Below are 22,243 nucleotides of genomic sequence, written 5' to 3' on the forward strand. Positions count from 1 at the left end.
TCAAAGGGTTTTAATATTCAGCAAAGCAAAAAAATTGGAAAGCCCCTTCCACATTTGGGGGTTTTAACAACAAGGGAATGGAAGAGGGAAGAGAGACAATGTCTCTCTCCCCCATTGGGTTTTCTAAACCACTGCCCAAAGGCACCCAATGGGGCGGATCTTTGGTCGCAATGGCTAGAACTCTCCAAAGCCAATTGGATCAAAACCTGCCTTAGCATGGCTGGGTACAAGCAAAATTTAAAATAAAGAAAACTATCCACAAATCCTACATTCACCCGCCAATGGCACAAATAGATCTTAACCGGTCATTGAAGCTATATTTTAGGAGAATAAAAATTACATAAATTCAAAAAAAAATCTAAATGCTCAAAAACTTATTTTTAAATAAAAAAATATTGTCAAACATGCTCAAAATAAATTCAAAATCTTAAAACTAAGACTAAAATGATGTCTTGACCCTCTAGGCTTGGTTCAAGCTGGGTTCTGTCATTCAGGCATATTGTAGCATCTCCCGTGTCCTCAATCTACTTCTACATATTCTACTGCGCCTAATGATTTTGCAATACTCTTGAAGACGTCAAGTGATCATAGTTCCGACAAGCGGATCCAAATAGGCACCATGTTTCCAACTTTTAATTTCATCAGTAATCCCAGTTTTCACCTATTTGTGACTAGGGTGTGGCTTGCCACTCGCCATGCACCACATCTGAGAAATATATTCCGTGTTGCACAGTGGGAGGAGGCCTAGGCCCCTAGACAGGCGATCAAGGTTCTATTCCCATATGTCTCCTTCCCCTTTCATTTGTCAAAGCAAGGCGACTCCCTAGGGGCAAGGGGTGCACCCTCGGACGGTGATCATACATACAGCACGCCAAGTCCTGCACAACAAGGTCGCTATCCGGGGGAGGCAGTTTGTTATAAATCAAAAAAACAAAAATCAGAAGCATCATACTCTCGGTCACTCTGCACCATATCACTAAAGCCGTAACACCAAATGATGCATCTGAAGATATCCACATCACATAAACACAAAACTACACCTGAAAAACATTACATTCGCATAGAACAGAAGCAAGAGTAAAATCATTTGCTACAGACTACTTGTGAAAAGATTCACATGTACCAAACATTCGATACTGGTTACTAGTACCGCATTCTCTAGTAAATACCAGGTGAACTCTTCTGAAAACCAAAGCCGAAAAGCACCCTTTTGACAGAGCGCTTGATAAAGTCACTACAGTTGCAAATAAACAAAACAAAACCCTACTTCATTGCGCTTCCACCACCAATAAGTTATCCAGAATAACGAGAAACCAAAGATGACTAATTCCTGAGAAGCCGAATGAAGAACTAATGCTAAACAGCGTCCAACCAAAAAAGATAAAATGTCGCAGTCCTATAGCTTGCGTAACTCTGCTGCCCCGTGTGCAAAGTGACACCTATCTGCAAATGTGCATGACCCCTTGCCGTAGTTGTCACAGATCTTAGTCTTGTAGTTGCTGGCAGGTCCAGGGCCAGTGGGACCTGGTCCACTGGGGTTCTTCGCTGCACCAGCAGAACTGACACTAATAATGTGTTCTCGAACCAAGGTGCTCGCATGTTTGATCTGATCAAAACTCCCCTCCAGCTCGATATTCTTCAGGTTGGGATCGAACTCATGATCCCTGATTGAGAGCTTTGCACCTGTGGCACGGCATATCTGCTTAGAATTGACTCCACCTTTACCAATGATGGCACCAGCAAGAGACGCATCAACACTTATCTTTGCAGTGGCAGAGGCTCCAAAGCTGGCAGCTGGAGGGATCGATGGTTCAAATCTTCCAGCCAACCTGCTGCCAGCAGCAGGACCAAACTGGTGGTCCATTCCAGGTGCTAGCGGCTTTCCCAGCTCCCTCTCACCATGGGCAAAACGGCACTGATCCCCAAACCTGCATCCCTCTGCAGTGTTAAACTTGTTGCAGATGCGGGTTTTGACACCAGCAGGAGTTGACGGTATGTCTGAAGAAATGGCAGGGCCTGGTTGTTTCCTCACAGGAGGAGCGACACTATTATTTAGGTTCATCATCTGAGCCACAACGCTTAGGCCCCCAGGTACATAGTGCAGAAAGTGACAGCCTTCTCCAAAAGGGCATCCCGCAGTGCTGCACCATAAAACATGGTAAGAATTGTAACGCATGGTAAGAAACCCAACACTTATTGAAGTCTATGTAAGGATAGGCTGGAGCAAATATGGCTTGATTTATAAAAGGAAAGGAAAATCTTAAAATGACATGTTAGCATATCCTGGTTAATTGTCATTAATTTCTCACTTGAATTATGGGTTAGCTTCAAGGAATGTAATGCACATTAGGTAAGTGCCAATGCAGGTGCTTTCCCAAAATCAAACTTTGTTGTCCAGCATCTTGGACTAACCATCCCGTCCAAGTTGTTAAAAGTTCATCAATTCTTAATGAAAGGGATGTAGGGGTAGTTTGCTGAAAACCAAGAGAGTTTTGACTATATCCAGAATGTGTGATGTATAGGCTACTCCAAAATGATCTATTAACCTGTTAATAAGCCGGTTCATGGCAATTCCATCTATCATTACTTGGGAAAGACCAGATCAGCTCACTAATTCCTAAATTTTAAGGGTGAAAAAGAAAAAATACGAGTTTGATTCTATACCATGACAGTCTGACCCGCATTAGGCCTCCTATTTCTCTATAAGTTAAAAGGTTTAGGAAATCAGAAAAGACCACATCAGAAGTTAATAAGATTTCGCTGGATAACTTTAACTTTTGAAATGCCTGTCACCTTCCTTCTTTTATCCACACTCCTTCAATGGGGCCATTTGTCTAGTTACAACCAAGAATCCACAAGAAAGAATGGTGGCAACAGAGTATGCTTTATGGAATGGTGGCAACAGAGTGTGCTTTATGGAATGTTTTGGCTATCATTCAGGTGTATGTATAACACCTTGAGTGATAAGGAGTCAAATGCTACAGAACTCATTTTGTGATCAATAAAAAGCATAATAAACTATCCGTGGGATGACAGTTAAGACAAAATAGAGAAGAATGCACCAACTGTTACGTATAGAATTGTTTAGCATGTGTCAACCAATGTCTACATGAATATGTACTAACTAAAATGAAAAGATCTTCCAAGTCATGATGCGACCAATTGAATATGCAGATGTACCCACATCTTACAATTGTTGAGGCTATTATTAGTGCAAATATCATGAATCTACCAATCAAGAAGAACAAATGGAGGCCGTTGAAGGTTTTTCTCCACAGTCCTAGGTAGCACTTTCAATTCTATTTCCCAACTTCTGAATCAAAAAATCAGTATACTAAAAATAAATTTGAATTTAAAATCCATGTAGAAAAAAAGAAAATCAGCATAACACAAATGCATGTGAACCTAGTATGGCCGAAGTTAACTCTCTCAAGGATTGTGTCATGTCAAAGGAAATAAAACTATATAACTTAACCTATCTAAAACAATATATGAGACTAAGAAAAGAGCATGATACATAAAGCAGCTAGTGATAGAAATGGTAGAATGACAGAATAATGCAAGAAAAACCATGGTACTTCAAGAAACCATAGAACATCTCAAACATGTGAGACAATAACAAATTTAGATTTTACAAAAGAACAGAAGACAAGAATATATAGAAGGAAAGCAATGCAACTGCGCCATCTAACAAAGACATACTGAAAGAAAAGGCCAAACTCAAGCTCCAGAAAGAACTGCAACCAAAAGGACGACAAAGGAACAAAGCCTATTAGGAAATCTGTACATGAAACAATTACACAACCAACCAAAACAGGTAATCTCCATTGGTGAAATTTTTGAATAGATTATCACAAGCATGAGAAAGTGGTGCACTTGTCTTGCACTTCATTACATAGCTTTTTACATCCTAGGTGAATATTCCACCAATCTTTCACTATTTCTGCTCCATTGTAAAGATAAAGCATAAGGTTCAAATAATATACCCACTGAATGTGAGATGTCAAGGGGTAAGATACTAAGATTAGGAAAAAATCGTAAACAAAATTGTTTCATAATATTTTATCTACAGGAACAATGCAAATGAGTGGAGAAAGAGTGCTTTGATCCTTTATATATATATATATATATATATATATATATATATATATATATATATATATATATATAAGTGATACTGAAAATTGTTACAACTATATGGGTATTAAACATATCAATCACGTTATGAAGCTCCGGGAGAGAACAACAGGCCAATTTCTAGGAAGATGCTTTCTGTCAAGGCAGCTCGCAGAAAAATCTAGAAAGGAGAAGAAACTTGCATAAACTTCCAAGTAATCTAGTTTGGTCAGTACTAAAGAGGAAAAGGATGCCATATAGATATTAAAATCATCTATGTATACGTATGAGAGAGTTGCAATGACTGTTAGGAACTACGTGCAGAAAGACAAATATGTTCCCAATTACAGTTGAATTACACCAAAGATATGCTTCAAGGTCATCTTTTTCCACTAGTCATAGACATAGACAAAGTAATGTCATTCGTCCAAGAGACTGCCCCCTGGTGTATGCTCTATGCAAATGATACATTACTTCTTAACCAAGATAGAGAAGATGTACACTTGTACAGAGAAAACTATAACGTTGAAACATGTTAAAAAAATGTTTAAGAATTAGTAAAATAAAAACTTATATCTAGTGAAATGCAAAAGCTAGTGACAAAAACCAAAACTGTCATAGGAAAGCAAGATCTTGCAATTCAACAATGCCATAAGCATTGATTTTTAAGATCTATGGCACAGGAACATGGTGAATTTGAAGAAGATACCAAAAGAAGAATTGGTGATAACTAGATAAAATGGAGACAAACTATGTCACGGACTCTTCAACTAGGTGCCGCACCCGCACCCGATGCGGTCAACCTGACCCTGGGTGCAGTCAACGCACTCAGGGTCATTTATGTCCAACTTTTGGACTATATATATATATATATATATATAATTTTTTATATTTTTGCCGCACCCCTGCACCCGCACCCATGTGACATAGGAGACAAACTAATGGCATGTTATGTGATAAAAGAGCATCTCTACGATTAAAAGAATGTTTCTAACAGACTGTCATAAGATCGGCACTCTTATATGGCACTAAATGTTGGGCAATTAAGAAGCACTAATAAAAGACAATGCATGTGGTGAACATATATATGTTAAAATGACTGTTTGAAGTTATGAGAAAACATACGATTAGAATTGAATATATCACAAACAACAAGGAGTTGTACCAATAAAAGATGCACGGGAAAATATTACAGCACGGATAAGAAAAGTTGATGCAATCTAAGTAGAAGAAATTAGGAAAAGAAGATGACCGTTGAAGACTTGGAAGGGGGCAATGGGCAATGATGTGAAGGATTGAAAATTTACCAAAGTTGTAGTTTATAGAAGTTATAGAGCTGACCCCATGTAGTTGGGATAAAGCTTGATGATGATGATATTGATGACTGATGTAGAGATATCACTGGTTTCTAGAAACTGATGTCCATTTAAGCATGTTTTAAAACTATAGTCACCATCATTCAAGCAAATTTCTCACTGAGGGTTTTTTTTGGAGTTCTTTCAACAAGTAGTTTTCTCAGGAAAATAATGAGTTTTAAAATTTGAAAAAAATATAAAAAATAGTAAGAACGAAAATAAAATAATAGGTTTCGTATCATTTTTCTTGCAAAAATATAAGAAAATAAGTTTGAAAAGTTTTAAAAATACAAAAGAAACAACAAAATAGACAAAATGGGCGTATAATGTATAAAATTAAGAATGTTTTAAAAACATCGCAAAAAAATATGTGATAAAATCATGATTATTATCACGATATTTCAAATTCTGGCATTATTTGTCAAAATATCTGTGATATCAGTGACTATGTTTAAAACCTAGCAGGTTAGTAGCACAGGAAAAATTAAAAATCATAGATACAATCAGCAGCTCTTTATTTGACTAATCTATGATTAAAATCACTCTTAATACTTGCTCAAACATTCATATAAACAACTACAAAGATTATTCCCTTTTCACATGACCCAGCAGTCACTAATAACATTTCATATGATCAGCCAACCTGCAATTACCATACTGCATCAAAAAAAGAATTACTACCCATTAAGTATGGAACAATGATTTTCATATGGTTTTTATTTATTTGGAGAAGGCATACGATAGAGTACCTAGGGACGTTCTCTGGTGGACAATGATGAAGAAAGGTGTTTCTCTCAAGTACATTAGTATAATTAAGGATATGTATGAAGGAGTAGTAACCAATATTCACACTTGTGGAGGGGTGACAACCAATTTTCCTATAAAGGTTGGGTTACATCAAGGATTTGCTTTAAGCCCTTTCCTATTTGTTATAGTGATGGATGAGCTTACCAGATCAATTCAAGAAAATGTGACGTGGTGTATGTTGTTTGCTGATGATATTGTTTTGATTGATGAGTCTAGAGTTGGGGTTAATGCTAAGTTAGAATTATGGAGACAGACATTAGAAGCAAGAGGTAAGTAAGACAGAATATATGGAATGTCGATTTAGTAAGCAACGAAGTAGTGATGGGAGTGTAGTGAAGCTTGGTGAGCAAGAAATACCGGTGCATGATTGTTTCAAATATTTGGGATCTATCATTCAAAAGTATGGAGAAATTGATGGAGATGTAAATCATCGGATAAAGGTTGGGTGGATGAAATGGAAAAGTGCAACTGGAGTGTTGTGCGATCGTAGAATGCCATTGCGGTTGAAGGGAAAGTTTTATAGGATGACTATTAGGCCCGCTTTACTATATGGTACGGAATGTTGGGCTGCCAAGAGACATCATATTCAAAAAATGAGTGTAACTGAGATGCGTATGCTTAGATGGATGTGTGGAAATACAATAAAAGATAAGATTCGGAACGAGGAGATACGTAAGAAGGTAGGTGTTGCACCCATTGAAAATAAGATGAGAGAGAATCGTTTACGGTGGTTTGGACATATTCGACGAAGGTCTAATGATGCTCCAGTTAGAAGGATGGAGAAATGGGAAAATATATTAGTTAAAAGAGGTCGGAGTAGGCCTAGGAAGACTTGGATGGAGATGATAGGAAAGGATATGAATGCGTTGAACCTCACCGAGGACATGGCATTGGATAGAAATGATTGGAGGAGAAGGATTCATGTGGAAGACCCATAATGATTTTCTTTGTTGGTTCATATCGCCGACCCCAATTGTTTTGGGATGAAGGCGTAGTTGTTGTTGTTGTTGTTAAGTATGGAACAAAGAACTACAATATTCTAATGGGGTGTCTTAAACTTTACAATGTATCATAATTACAGAATATTGTCTCTCTATGAAATGGACTAGACAAAGCATCAAGAATAATGATTTGACCAACACTATTATATAAGCAACCAGTCAACAATTACAAACATTTGACCATCACTATTATATAAGCAACCATTCTTTTTGCTCCAATCAAAAAACCAATGCTGACAAAGACATTAGAACCTGCAACACAAGGTAGAACATAACACTTCCATAAAAGACTAACCACAATATAAGATGAAATCATACTGCTAATTAAATTCTTGCATACATCAAGCGACAAAAAAAAAAGATCAGATGAACCCACATGTTTTGCAAGAACTCATGGTTATATGACGAGGCAAAATAGATACTGCTTGTATATGAGGAAACACAGTGCAACTTGAGGAAATTTCAAGCATGAATTGTAGCAAGAAATTCTTTTCATTTTGAATTGCAAAATATAAAGGAAAAATCAACCAAAAATATAAAGTAAATGAATACCTGAACTTGAAGATGATGGAAAAGAAGGAATGATCTATTAAATTTTTAACATCCATGCATGTATGTATGTATATGTGTCTTTGTGTGTGTGTATATATATAGAGAGAGAAGGGATGGTCCAACCCCTTTTTCCTTAGGTCTCATTAGGACCCTCTAAAATCGCACTTTCAAGTATTTTTTGCTCAATCGAACTTTCAAGTAAAAATGTCAATATTTTGTCATCAAATTTTAGTATAATATCTACCATTGATTTTTTTACCTCTTTAAAACACACATCTGAGCATAAAAAATCTTAATCAAATACATGCTCCCTATTGAGTATAAAATGATAAACACATCTAATGATACAATTGAGCAAAGCACACTTAAAAGTGTGATTTTTGGAAGGTCCTATCGGGACCTAACAAAAAATGGGCGGGTAGCACCATCCCCCTTAACACACACACACACACACACACACACACACAGAAAGAAAGTTCATTTATTTACTGTGGTTAAAAAGTGTAATCATTACATCCTTGGAAAAGGATTCATCATTCTGCCAAAAAAATAGTGATATACGGGACGTGCATATTTAGACTGTTCAGGTAGGGATGCGTAACATATTTTTTATACTGATACAGATAAAGCAAATTAAAAATTCCTAATATTGCCGATTGGATTTGTCATGTAATTTTGAAATTTGCAATAAAAGAAACAAATTTATGCCATGGATACCACTGCTTCTATGTTTATATAATATATGATACTTAAAAAACACTTAGGGCATGTTTGCAAGCAGTGAAAATGATACACTTGATGGCGTGAATCACAGATTAATTTTGCCACCAACCAAAATCACAAGCATGTGGTGGGGAAGCCAACCCCTGAAAAAAATGTAGATGAATGGAGCTTGATGGTCTTCAGTGAGTTCCAACTATAAATAGAAGTGATGGTCTTCAGTGAGTTCCAACTATAAATAGAAGTGAGCTCCCCCATCCCTCTCCATAGGATTGAATCCCAAAACAGCTCTCTCTCTCTCTCTCCACTTTTTTTATGGAGAGTTGGAGCCCAAAAAGAAAATCTTGGGCTGTGAATAGAACTCAGAAAAAGATCTGGTCCAGCAAGCTCCAATGACCTGTCCTCAAAAAAACATCCAGCAAGAATGGAACTCACCGAAACCATTTTACCTGGAGCTCCATTACTCCTTAAACATAAGAGGGAAGGGGCAGAAAATGGAAGTCAACCTTTTCTGGCAAGATCTTTTCATTTCTATTCAGTCAAAGGGCACTCAGATCCGGCCTGACCTTGCCAAAAACATCACAAAATAAGAACACCTATATGTGACATACATCACAGGGAGTCCAACACTGCTCCATGTTCAAGCCTTCAAATTCCAGTGAGATGCCTTCTCTGGCATGATACCTTCTAAGGCACAACCTCAACCCTACGTTCACCTGCAGATTCTCAGCCCAACATACACCAGCAACAGGGTTTGGGCTGAATATCTGGTTCCTGCAAAAGAAAGCCACAGGGAGACGACCATGATTCCCTTTCTCAGGGAAGGTGTCCTTCATTTTCTCATATGCAAAGATGATTCACAACGTTCTTTTTTTATATTTGCCATAACCTGAGAATGTGGCTGCCCTTGTGAACCATTTTCTAAAAAAAAAAACTGCAAAAACAGATTACAGGTGAGTGCTTGCAAAGTTATCCTTATTTACAGCAATTTATCCACATATATCATAGCAAGCTGTTCAATAATTTCAGTTTATTGAGTTAATGAAAACCAATACTTTTAATTGTTTAAAAAAAACATAATGTTTGCAAAACAATAATTAATCAATCCACTAAAAATTGTTCAAGTTGGATCAAGAACCAAATCAAAATCAACAGTTTTTCAAAAAAAAAATGGTCTTTTTTAAGTTTTTCATGAAAACATTTTGAAAAGAGCAAAACTTGAAAATATAGTTAGATATCTACAGTATTTAGCAAGGTTGTAAATATTGTATTGTTACCCGTATCGGTCGGGCCCATTGTAACGTACCATAAATTTTTAATAAAAAAATTTCAAAAATCAAATAAAAAAATTAGCCAAAATTCTAAAAAATCATATCACATGAAACAATGATGAATTGCACAAAATACAATCATCACATATGAAGCATTTATGTCTCTATGAGCCGCATAAGACATCATCAAACATGAAACTAATATCATATTCACAAATATCGCCGATATTTTGAAAATATAGCGATATTAACACGGTACAATGGCAAATCGATATTAAAGGTATAAAATCGTGATATTTTCAAAATATCAAGAATTTATATATATCGCGATAATATCGGGATAATATCAAATATTTTCTATTTTTATTTATTTTTATATTTTAAACATGTTTTTCTTTTTTCTTTCACATTTTTTACCTATTTATTTTATTATTTATGTATTTTTTTAAACATGATATTTTATTAATTTTTTTGTTATTTTTTATATTTTTTAAGACCCGATATTTTCCCGAGATTTATCACCAAACCTATAAAATTGTGAGAAATAGCTCGCTAAGATATAGCCGATACCGATATTTGTGACTATGACTAATAAGAATCATAGATAATATTGCATGCTTATTTCACAAGAACAATACAACAACAACAACTACGCCTTCATCCCAAAACAATTGGGGTCGGCGATATGAACCAACAAAGAAAATCATTATGGGTCTTCCACATAAATCCTTCTCCTCCATTCATTTCTATCCAATGCCATGTCCTCGGTGAGGTTCACAAGAACAATGCAAAATATTAAATATCTCGCAATTAAGTACATGCCACAAGACTCATACTTTCATATTACATAAACAAAAATATTATGGCAATATAGTTGCACTCGATTTTCAATCGGCTTTCACTCATTACTTGAGTAACTCATTGCCATGACGAATTATCTTATACCATCTATGTTGGAGGAGTGTGGAGCCTAATTTCTACCTTGACATAAATCTTTAATTTTCGTGGATTCAGCTTTGCGGTAAGTTGGCGGGAGGTTGTAGGGGCACAATCCAAGAGGTGAAATTTTTTCGGAGTAGCTTTGTAATTTTACTCATAATAAAGGCTTTTTACTTTAACCCATATGAAAAACTCAAGCCTCAAGAGGCCTCTTAAACCCAAAACAAAAAAATTTGAGTTTTGGGTCCTTTTTAAGTGTGACACACCCATATCATACGATACGCCCCGTATCGTATGATACAATACAATACAAAGTTGCATCATATGATATACCCAATACAGGTATGATACACACTCGTATCGCAATATGAGTGTGTATCGTATTGTAAACCCCAAAAGTATCATATAGTATTGTACGATACGAACAACCTTAGTATTTGGTATTAGAACAACACAATCTCAAAAAATTTCATGTAGTTATTGTGTATTTTTAATTAAGGAAATCCCAAAAGCAATTAATTGTAGGTAATGACAAAGAGAGTTTATAAGACTGGTATTTTCAAAAAAAAAATTGAGGTTGGTACTTACAAATTTTTAAGGGCCAACTTGGACACATGTATCATGTTAAGGATTTATGATATATGTTTTAACAATCAACCCTTTTTGAGTCTTATGCTATGTCACATGGGTGCGGGTGCGACACGGGGACTCGGCTATATATATATATATATATATATATATATATATATATATATATATATATATATATATATATATATATATATATATATATATATATATATATATATATACACATATATATATATATATATACACATATATATATATATACATATATATAAGACTCGGTCAAAGGTGTGCCCATTAGGGGACAGGTGATGAGTTGTGAAGCCTGATTCAGGGTTTTTTTCCTTAAAGGGGGGGGGGGGGGGGGGGGTCCCCCGGCGTCAACAGGGGGGGCCCAGAAGGGGGCGCCCTTGGCGGGGGGTTATAGGGGGGCAGCACCCCCCCCCCTCCCCAAGAATTTTTTTTTAATTTTGTAGCTCAGAATTTTAAAAAAAAAATCAAAAAATGGACCAAAATGACCTGGGTGTGTTGACCGCACCCAGGGTCGGGTTGACCGATTCCGAGCCGCACCCGTGTCGATGCGGGTGCGTCGACCTTGGAGCCGAGTCCGTGTGACATAGGTCTTATGTAACCTTCATGGTTTTAACAAGGCCCATTACCAAATGAGTGTAAGGAAGAAGAAAGGAGAAGGAAGGGATAAACAAGGAGAAGGAAAAGGAGGGGAGAAAGAAGAAAGTCTTTTTAGTATATGTTTCTAGTTTTCTCATTATGTAAAACTTTTTGGGCACGTTTGGAAGAGAGAAAAACTCTCGTAGGAAAAGAAAGTTTTGCCTATGAGAGTTTTTTATATGAGAAGTTTTCCAAAAGAAAGTTTTTCACTTGTTTGTGTAGCATGAGAAAACCAAAATGGGAAAATTGGAAAAAATGAGAGAGAGGAGGAGGAGGGTGGTAGTGATGGTGGGTGGTGGGGAGTGTAAAAATAAAATTTCTTTTGGTAGGAAACATTCTTCCACTCCACCCCCCCAATGGAGGGAATATGTCTCCTATCAAAAAGTGTACTTTTTAGAAAAACTCTCTCAGCGAAAAAGTTGCTCTCGTTTGGAAGGGTCGTAAAATCCATACTGATTTTCCATTTTGCATCGCTTTTCCTATATCTTTGTCACCTCCAAACGTGCCCTTTATGAAACTTTTTTTAAGTTGTCGAGATTTTCCTAGGAGAAACAACTTTTTATAAAATATCCCAAGAATAACCCCTACCTAAAAATAACCATATTGACAAGTGACTTGGACCAAAAGCCAGAGAGTTGGTAGCAGGTAACAATTCAGAAATTACATAGAATAGAACACCCTTTAAATGCACATCGTGCATGCATAACTTGCAATAACTAAATAAAGATTTCTAGCAATGCAAAAGATAAAAGACAATAAGCTCCATCATGTATCTGTCCTAGGTGATTAAGAATTTGATAATAATGCACAACTCTACACCAAAGGCAATTTCTAAACCCCTCATCAAACATACCACCCCTTCAAAATACTTTGCATCCTTGAGCAAAGTTAGCAAAACCAATTGTCATAGCCTAAGTGACGCATCTATTTAGCCATGTAACCAAGTTGATATCTATTGATTGTCAATTAAGTTACTCTAAAAGTGAACTTTTATAGAAGTAGCATTATGATGGCAAATTCACGTAACAAGACAATAATTGCAACATAATGCAAACAGATTATCTCACACGCACAAGTACATGCAAGAAATACATACACAATGAATAGTACATCATCTGTTAATATGACAAAATTGTCATTATTGCACATGCATATTTATATCAACTTTTGCATATATGTACACCCATACACAACACACACGCAATTTTGAATGACAAAATTATGCTATGCTTATAGTCATCCATATCAAGTTCAATCACCACACAAAATTATATTATGAATATTAAAGAAAAAAGAATACTATCTTTGTTTCTCAACCTAACAGGGTTGGCAATCACTACCATACGCCAGTGCAAAAACCATGATGTGCAATGTCTGCACGCACTGGAGCACTAGGTCAGTTAAGCATTGCCCTGTGTGTTCAATCCTAGGTGTTCATCTAACCTATGCCACATAGACACGCCAATTAGAATGTACAGTGTATTCCATGTCAACAAGACATGTCACTGGACACAACATAAAACACACCATGACATTTCATGGACATGGTTAAACAGGTGTTGGAGAGAGTCAATACATGCCGTTTATCTATTTTATGTATGATCTTGATTTTTTATTTTTTATTTAGTATATTTCCATGTCACATGGATACTGATGCAGGAGCGGGATACATACAATGCGGATACGCTTGGTACGATTCGATCATTTTCAAAAATTAGAACATGGGAACATGGCTGTACACACATATAGATGTATGTGTGTCTGTGTAAAATAACAAGTCTAAATCACTATAATTAAGAACACCAAATAATGAAACTAAGTTGAAATTGAAATGTATGTAATTGATGACAAATTTTAAAAGAAAAAAAAAACTCAAGAGAACATGAAATAAGTAAATAAGATCATAAAAAGAATAGATAAAGTTAATGACACAATGTTGACTGCATGAAACTAGTTTGGCTGTGTCCATAAAGTGTCGTATCATATCTATGAACGCATGCTAAGTGAAGTGTCTGTGTGACATAGGTGTATTTTCTTTTAAATTTTGTCATTGTACACTATGTTTTGATTTCAGGCTTAGATTTAGTGTTATAATGTCTTAGACTTCTTGTTCAAGAACTTGCAGTTAAGATGGTATTCATGTTTTATTGTTCTATATACATAGACACATTCTCATTTAAAAAAATATCTCATTAGAAAAAATACATACATATTTTTCATTTTATATTTAGTGTATTTTCTTTTAAATTTTGTCATTGATTACATAACATTTCAATTTTAAACTTAGAATTATTGTTGTAATGTCTTAGACTTGTTCAAGAAATTGAACATGATATTCATGTTCTATTGTTCTATACACATACCATAGTCACCTGTATCGTTAAAGGTAATTTCTCTGTGAGGGTATTTCTCAAAGAGATTTTTCAAAAGTTGATAAATCTCAGGAATATCTCGAGAGTTTAAAAAGTTGAAGAAAAATATATAAATAACAACAAAAAAACTAAGAAAATAAGTTTTGCATTATTTTTCTTTCAAAAATATAAATACACATGTTTTAAAGGTTTTAAAATATAAAAGAAACAAAAAATATGAAATATAAACTTAAAATAAAAAATGATTTTCTCAAAAAATATCACGATAATATCTTGATATTTTGTTTCTGGCAATATTTTGAAAATATCGTGATATATTCCCGATATTATCGGCTACCTTGAAATAGCCGATAATATTGCGTGATATTTTCAAAATATCGGTGACAATGATACATACACGCATTTTCATTAAAAATCTCAGTAAAAGCATGCAAACATATGCATACACATGCATATACATGCATACATCACCCATATATTTAATTTCTTTATTTTAAAGTCAGGTACCGCGCTCCTAATTTTACAAAACTCTCATTTCATACCAAGTGAGTCCATGTAGTGTCTCCTACCAGTGCGTGTGTGCATGAAAGAGAGAGCATTTTAAACCTCAGCTTGCCTAGGACCTGGCTGGACAACAAAGAGTAGCATTTCGTCACCTAGATAAACAAAGTGACAAAGTTATAACCCTTGATAATTACTAAACCAAATATGGCCTGGCCTGGCCTATGTGCACTACCTGGTTTTCCAGGTGAAGCATCCAGAGTACAAAGAAGCTGTAGATAGAGAGATTAGAAAGAATCTAATCTCATCGTGTGCAGGCCTACCTTGTATGCATCTGTTGGAAGCTTACAACATACCAATCAATATATGTTGTTCGCAGCTTCCACAATCAATACTTCTTTGAACAGTCATTCCTTTTCCTCAATACCTTTTAAGGAAACCAAAAACCATTAACTGCATTTACTCAAAAACATTTGAAGTTTTATATACTGGTAGATTGCACCTCCAAAGATAACAGCATCATCGCAATATAAGAGACTAAAAGGAAGGATACATACTATGTGAACCACATGAAGAAATCCCACTACTCATACAAGTGTGTGCCTTTGAGAATATGAATCAGTTTTGCATTACAACTTCAAAATGTTTCCTGTTAATCCAATAACCCGACTAGTAGGTTCTAGCCAATGTTACTACAAGAGCTACAATGTGGCATGCTCTTGAAGAACATAATACTTTCAAAGCACAAGGAAAGCTATTTGGAAGCAAAAACTGAAAGCATAGAGGAAGTGCATTGAAAACATGCATCTTATACAATGGAAAGTGCCTATTATTTGAAAAGGGCATTTCTAATAAAATGGAGCAATGAGAACTTAGAAGAAAAAGTTCTGCTTTTTTAAAATCTATAATGTTTAAGCATATTGTCTTTTAATTAACTAATAAAAGCTTACACAAATTTTTGCATGAATATTTCAGTATATACAAACTGGTGCATGAATATTTCAGTATATACAAACTGGTGCATGAATATTTCAGTAAGACAAGTTATTAAGAAGCTATACAAATTATACTACTTTCACCTTCCTATGGGCTTTGCTCACAGGAAATCCCCCTCTCTATTTTTTGAGACACGTGCCAATGTGTAACAAATCCAATAACCAATACTCGACAAACACTTAAACCTAGACACGGTTATATTTAACTCACCTTTGACCTATAACCACAACCAATCTGGACCTGGGACAAAAGGCATTAGCAACAAAAAAGGAAAAAACGCCTTGTAATTGGACCCAAACTAAAATAAGTAATTAAACAGGACCCCACTGAGGCCCAATCAAACAGGACATTGGTTGGACTAATCAGCATATGGAATTGGTTTACTTGGTATTTGAGAAATAAACACAATCTGATCTTAATGGAGACCGACTAATCACCAGATATGAGTCATCATTCTAACGGATCTGATACCATCTAAACCTGAACCTGTCAAGTGAATTCCCATTCTTGGGAATACCCTCTATTCTACACATTCCTTGTGTTAGCCAGACATAGGCCTAAGTAATGGTTACCAAATACAGATCCTAATCAACACAAAAATATGGTTGTAGGGTCCCAAAAAAATCAGATCCAACTGATTACTTACTTCATGGGCCAAAGTAGAAGCAAAGAACGAGCACTCCACATCTCAAAATATCATATTTTCCCCTTTTTTATTTTATAGCAGATCAACACAACATGAAGTTTCAACCCAAACCATAAATCTAAATCATGATATGCATGACTTCCCAGCACAAAATGTTACGTTAACCACACACAGACTCCTATATATACTCCTAAAAACAAAATGAATAATATATTATGAATAGACTTAACTCATATTCACATTCCATCATTATATTGCATGGTCAAATAGTATGAAAATCTACTTTGGGCTTCAACCTGCAACTTAATAGTTAATACTATGTTTTCAAGCATACTCTGCTTCATTCTAGTTCAAATGATCCTACTTCAACAAATTAAGGTCCTTGTGAGATTAATGTGCTTCACTCCATTGTAGCTCTTTATTGACATCTTCAACTTGTAATAAGGCTTGGATTGGAACCCAGATTTGAGAGGCAGATGGGATGGGAAATAGAGATTCACTGAATCCCCTAACACAGCTACTGTTTGGGAACCTAGATCTGGGAGATAGGTGTGGATATGGCCTCCCTCCCCCCCCCCATTTCAACTACATCCTCATCTCCGCTCCCATCACCACTCTCATCTCCACTCCAACGCCAGCTATCACACAGAACCTAATTCATAAAAATGATCATATTCCCATATCTGCAGTCGTATCCATGTAACATAGGGATAAGAAATTTTCGTAAAAAATGGGCCTACGTCCAAAAACTTGGATGACTCTACCCAAGATACAGCCAACCATGAATATAACCAATCAAGCAAAAAACTGAACTTATCATTGCAGAAATTTTGCTTAATTAGGAAATGTATCACATGGATATTCCATTTTGGCTCATGTATCGTGTCTCCTTATATAATAATCATATTGAAAACTTCATAAAATAGGCTGTATACATGTCACATAGTTAGGAACAGAGTTATATATTATCTCTCTGTATGAAACATCCTTCCCTCTGTTTTATATGATGTCTTATCATTGTATGCTTCTAAGGGAATACATGTGATAAACACCCAATGTGAATGATTCTTATAATTGCAATTTTAATTGAATTAATTCTAGGGAACCACCTCCAGCATTCTATTGACTAGCAATAAAAGTCCACCACTTTTTGCATTTAGAATAAGACCAAAAGACACGATCACCTTCACAAAAAAAAATGGAAGAATCTCAACACCCACGAAATCAAACATTAGTCCCCCAGTCTTTGAAAGGCTTCTCATTCCAAGACATTAGAGTGATAAAATGTCCTATATTTCTCCCAAAACACAAAACCAAAAAATATTTAAAATTTCAGCAATTGCCTTCACCAATCATTATCTGAAAGGCCATAGGAAAGTCGTAGATGCTATAATTTGTTAAAGCCATACTCTACAACATATCATTGAAGATCTCATCTCATCTTCATCGGAAAAAAGAATCAATATTACAAAATCCAATTTTGTTGGCACATAAGATACCACAAAATGTTTCTTTAGAATACTTTGAATAGTTTTCCAACATGTTGTACATATGTCCCAAGTCCTAATTCCTAACAACATTGTGTATTTATTTGGAATGGCATCCATGTATGTTTTGTGTGTACATTTGAAACACATACACATTATATATAACAAATTAATACACACACCAAAAAATAAACAAAGACTTAGACACATTAGACAAATATACACACCATATAATACGTACATACATAGATGCATCATAAAAGAGTATGTATATATAGACACATGCATGTATTGACACATGAACACATAAATACACAAAGTATTATACCTACTACCTGTAAAATATAATGAGGAAATAGTCCTTTAAAAACTGAATCTACTTATGCATACTACACTACAAGAACATGAAAAAGTCATCCCTCTCACACACACATATATGCAAGCAGGCACATGTTGCCACATGTGGTGTACAAGATACATAACTACAAGTACAACCATACAATAAAAAAAGATGAGCAAAAGGAATTTTACATTAAGAGACAAATAAAATGTGTTTACAACTTTCATGCACTGAAACAAGCATGTACATAAGAAGGCCGATTTACAATCTTATTGCTGTAGTAATTTGTTTAATTTGTGTGTGTTGCATACACATTAAATTGTAACTAGTATATAAGATTAAGCCAATAAAGTAACTTCTCCCGTGCAATTGCATATAAATTGCTGAATCCACTAATAAGCAAAAAAGTGTTTTGGTCAAAATTCTATGCACAAACCAACCAATGAGTTTTATTCTGAAGAAGATTGAAGGTGATGTGCAGAAGATGACTTAAATGTAGTTAACGAAGCCAGATTGTGCAGCACATAATGTTGAAAATGAACCATGTTCTCTGTTCAATTGTCTTTCAATAAGAATCTTGCAGCTCCAATAATATCTTCTTTTTCGGTTATGGATTGCTGAAGTAGTTAAATCCAAACATAATGTTGAAAATGAACCATGTTCTCTGTTCAATTGTCTTTCTTAACTCAATTAGACATCAACATGCAGCCAATACCTGTATAACAACTTATAGTTCCAATTCATTAGCTCCAATAACTTGTTTCTTCATAATACTTGGAAATCCAAATTCATTACCATTTGAATATTTAAAAATTGATAAAAACAATGCAAGTAGAATAGTTATCTTAGATAGGTTTAGATTAGAACCTGAAAAACTTGGTGCATGGCTTTGATTTGGTTCCTATACCAGTTGGAAAGGACTCCATTTCTGTTGCAGGACATTAGTTCCGTTCTTTCAGTTAAATTTACTTGAATTATTTGATCTTGATACTCCAAAAAAAAAACTCAAAATTTGTGCATTACACCATTAATAAAGAAACTTTTTTAGATAATTACGCAGTATTTTCTAAATCCAAAAAGAATAGGAACTAATTTACACTACTGCTATCACCATTAATTGACTTAATTAAGAAATGGGCACCCATCCCCTAGCATTAAGAATATGCATTCCTAAATTTAATGATCATCCCAATGCACATGCAAGAGAATATCCATAGGGAATTCCTTTTCATTAGGAAGCTCAAAATACATTCAATTTACCAAGTAGCACAATAAGATCTTCTTAGGGTGCCACAATAAAAGCATGTTAGAAGAAAATTTATATCTGCAGTAGTGCTGTCACTCATAGAAGACATAAATGAGCACCAAAAGCACCAAGTGCAGGAAAACCCAAGATGCTAAAAATCTAGAAGACACAACACTCAAGTTCCATAGTTCAAGCATATTAAAATGTCAATTCCGAATAGAAAAAAAAATAGAACCCATAAGAAATACTACCAACAAATAAGAAAAGGAAAAAGGGAGTAAAGAAAAAAAAAAGAGGAAAGAAGAGACTAATTTCTGAGAAGGCAAACCATCTAAAACTAGGTCATATCCAACCGAGGGAACGAGTTGAAAATGAATATCCAACAAGTATCCAACTCAACAAATCAAGATGGAGAGGAAACTACCAAAAAAAAGATCACCAAAACCCTAAAGGCCCCATTTGGATGATATCCAAAACCTGGTTACAAACCTGTTAAAACCCAGCTTGTGCATTGTTTGAGTGACACAAAATGGGTTTACAAAACCTGGTTTTGCCTCATAAAATCAGGATCCGTAAACTAGGGGGTGGGGGCACTATTTTTCCACCAGGAGTAAACCTGGGGGACGGCCCTCTCCACCAGAAGGCCCCATGACTACTTCGATGCCCGCACCGGCTGGAAAATGGCTGGGATGGCTCTGGACCGCTGGTGTGGCGGCCTAAAATGGCTTTTTTCTTCTTTTTTTCAAAGAGACAAGGCTGGCCGGCAGTTTTCCCAGTTTTAAGATAAAAAAGGGTACTTTTCTCTTTCTGGCCAGCCATTGGCCTGAAAATGGCTGTGCTGGTGGCTTTCCGGTACTATTCCAGACAGTCAGACATTTTTTTTTAGATTTTTAGTATAGAAACCCAAGGTTTTTTGGGGGGGAGGGCGGTCATCCAAACACTTTCAAAACTGAGTTTTTGCCAAAAACCTGGTTATGCCTCCTGTCAACCATACGGAGCCAGAGTATTTCACAAACACAAAACAGGGAAACCGAATCCAGCATTTCCACCACAGTAAACAGAGATGCACAGGATAACAACGAAAACCCTAAAAGAGAAAAGAAGAAGCAAGAAAGGAGATGATAGAGAGACAGAGAAAAGAGACGCACCAGGAAGCGAGGGTTTGGATTTCTTGGAAGGCGTGAACCCGCCATTCCCGTTTAAGGAGTCCTGCTTCACCTTCTTCCGGGCGGGCCCGAACGATTCCGTCGCCATCGAGCTGAGAGAAACCCTAGAAGGGAAAAACAGGCCCTAGAAGAGAGAGAGAGAGGGGGGGGGTTGTTAAACCTAAGGAACGGAAAAAGGAAATGAGAGAGAAAAGGAGAAAGGAAGAGCTCTTCGGCCCGTGACAAGATGGATGTGAGAGAGGGGAAGACAATATATAAAGCGAGTGCAAAGGACGCATGATCCCTAATCAAATCATATGCTAGTGAGGCCTTGGACTCCGACTGATTAAGGGCGTGTTCGGCTGCTCACAACCCATGTGTTTCGAAATATCATGAGAATCAAAGTCATTTGATTTGGAGTCTCATCAGATTTCGTTTCTCATCTTCGGTTGGCATGAGGAAAAGAATCTCATACAAATAAGATTCTCTTTTGTTCTATTACCGTGACATGGATTCATTTTTTCATGTTTTAACAATTGAATTATGAATTAGATCTAACTCTAACGGATCATGGATTGGATTAATATTTTTTTTAGATTTAATGACTATAGATTGGATCATTGGTTGGAACTAATGGATCATGGCTTGGTTTGATGGATTTTTTGGATTTATAATGGATCATGATTTGGGTTTATCATATTTGGTTCCAGTAAGGATTAAACCTGAACCTAAGTCTAATCGGACTCACCGTAAAAGAGATCATACCCGGATCCTATAAGGATTACATGAACCAGACTCAGACCATACCTGGTAAAATAATATTTTTTTATCATTTTTACAATGAAAATTTGCATATCTTAATCAGAACTAGGGTTGGGCCCGAGTTTGGTATAAAATTTCACAAACCATACCCGGATTCTAATTTGGTCTTCTTATTTATCACTATAGGGTTTGGTATGCGGTCAGGTCAAGGTTAAATCTGACCAATTGACACCCCTAATAGTAGGTGGTTGCTCGCCGCCACCTCTACCGGTCTTCATATAGGAGAGAGTAGGAAGTAGGGATGGCAGTGGACTGGGGGAAAGCGGGGCCCCGCCTTGCCCCATTTGGACCGGGGATGAAGGGTATGAAACGGGGATGGAGGCGGGGACGAAGGTTAAAATCTATCCCCGTTCGGGGATGGACGTACCCTTTTCCCTGCCCTGCCCCATCCCCGCCCCGCTCAGTCCCTGCCACTTTTCTCTGCCTCATCCCCGCCCCGCCTCATCCTCGTTTTAATCGGGGATGGAGGACATGAAACGAGGATGAAGGCGGGGGTGGAGGTTAAAATCCATCCCCGTCGGGGATGGAGGCGGGATGGAGGTTCTAATCTTGAGGTGGGGCGGGGGTGGAGACCTTGTCCCCCGCCTCGCCCCACTGTCATCCCTAGTAGGAAGAGAGTCATTGCAAACCCATGAAACATGGCTCTTTGTTGCAGACCCATGTTTCACGG

General features: G+C 36.3%; 1 protein-coding gene across 1 annotated transcript; it reads right to left on the minus strand.

Annotated features, from left to right (window-relative positions):
- Positions 1-998: 998 nt before the first annotated feature.
- LOC149827920 (zinc finger CCCH domain-containing protein 14-like) lies at positions 999-21,000 on the minus strand. The gene is made up of 3 exons (XM_090019726.1): positions 20,755-21,000; positions 19,228-19,288; positions 999-2,141 (listed from the first exon to the last, which is right to left on the minus strand). The coding sequence occupies exons 1-3, from the start codon at positions 20,858-20,860 to the stop codon at positions 1,397-1,399; spliced, it is 912 nt and encodes a 303-aa protein (XP_089875852.1). The 5' UTR covers positions 20,861-21,000; the 3' UTR covers positions 999-1,396.
- Positions 21,001-22,243: the final 1,243 nt, after the last annotated feature.

This window comes from Nuphar pumila, chromosome 10 (assembly GCF_984573655.1).
Source record: "Nuphar pumila chromosome 10, dmNupPumi1.hap1.1, whole genome shotgun sequence".
NCBI lineage: Eukaryota > Viridiplantae > Streptophyta > Magnoliopsida > Nymphaeales > Nymphaeaceae > Nuphar > Nuphar pumila.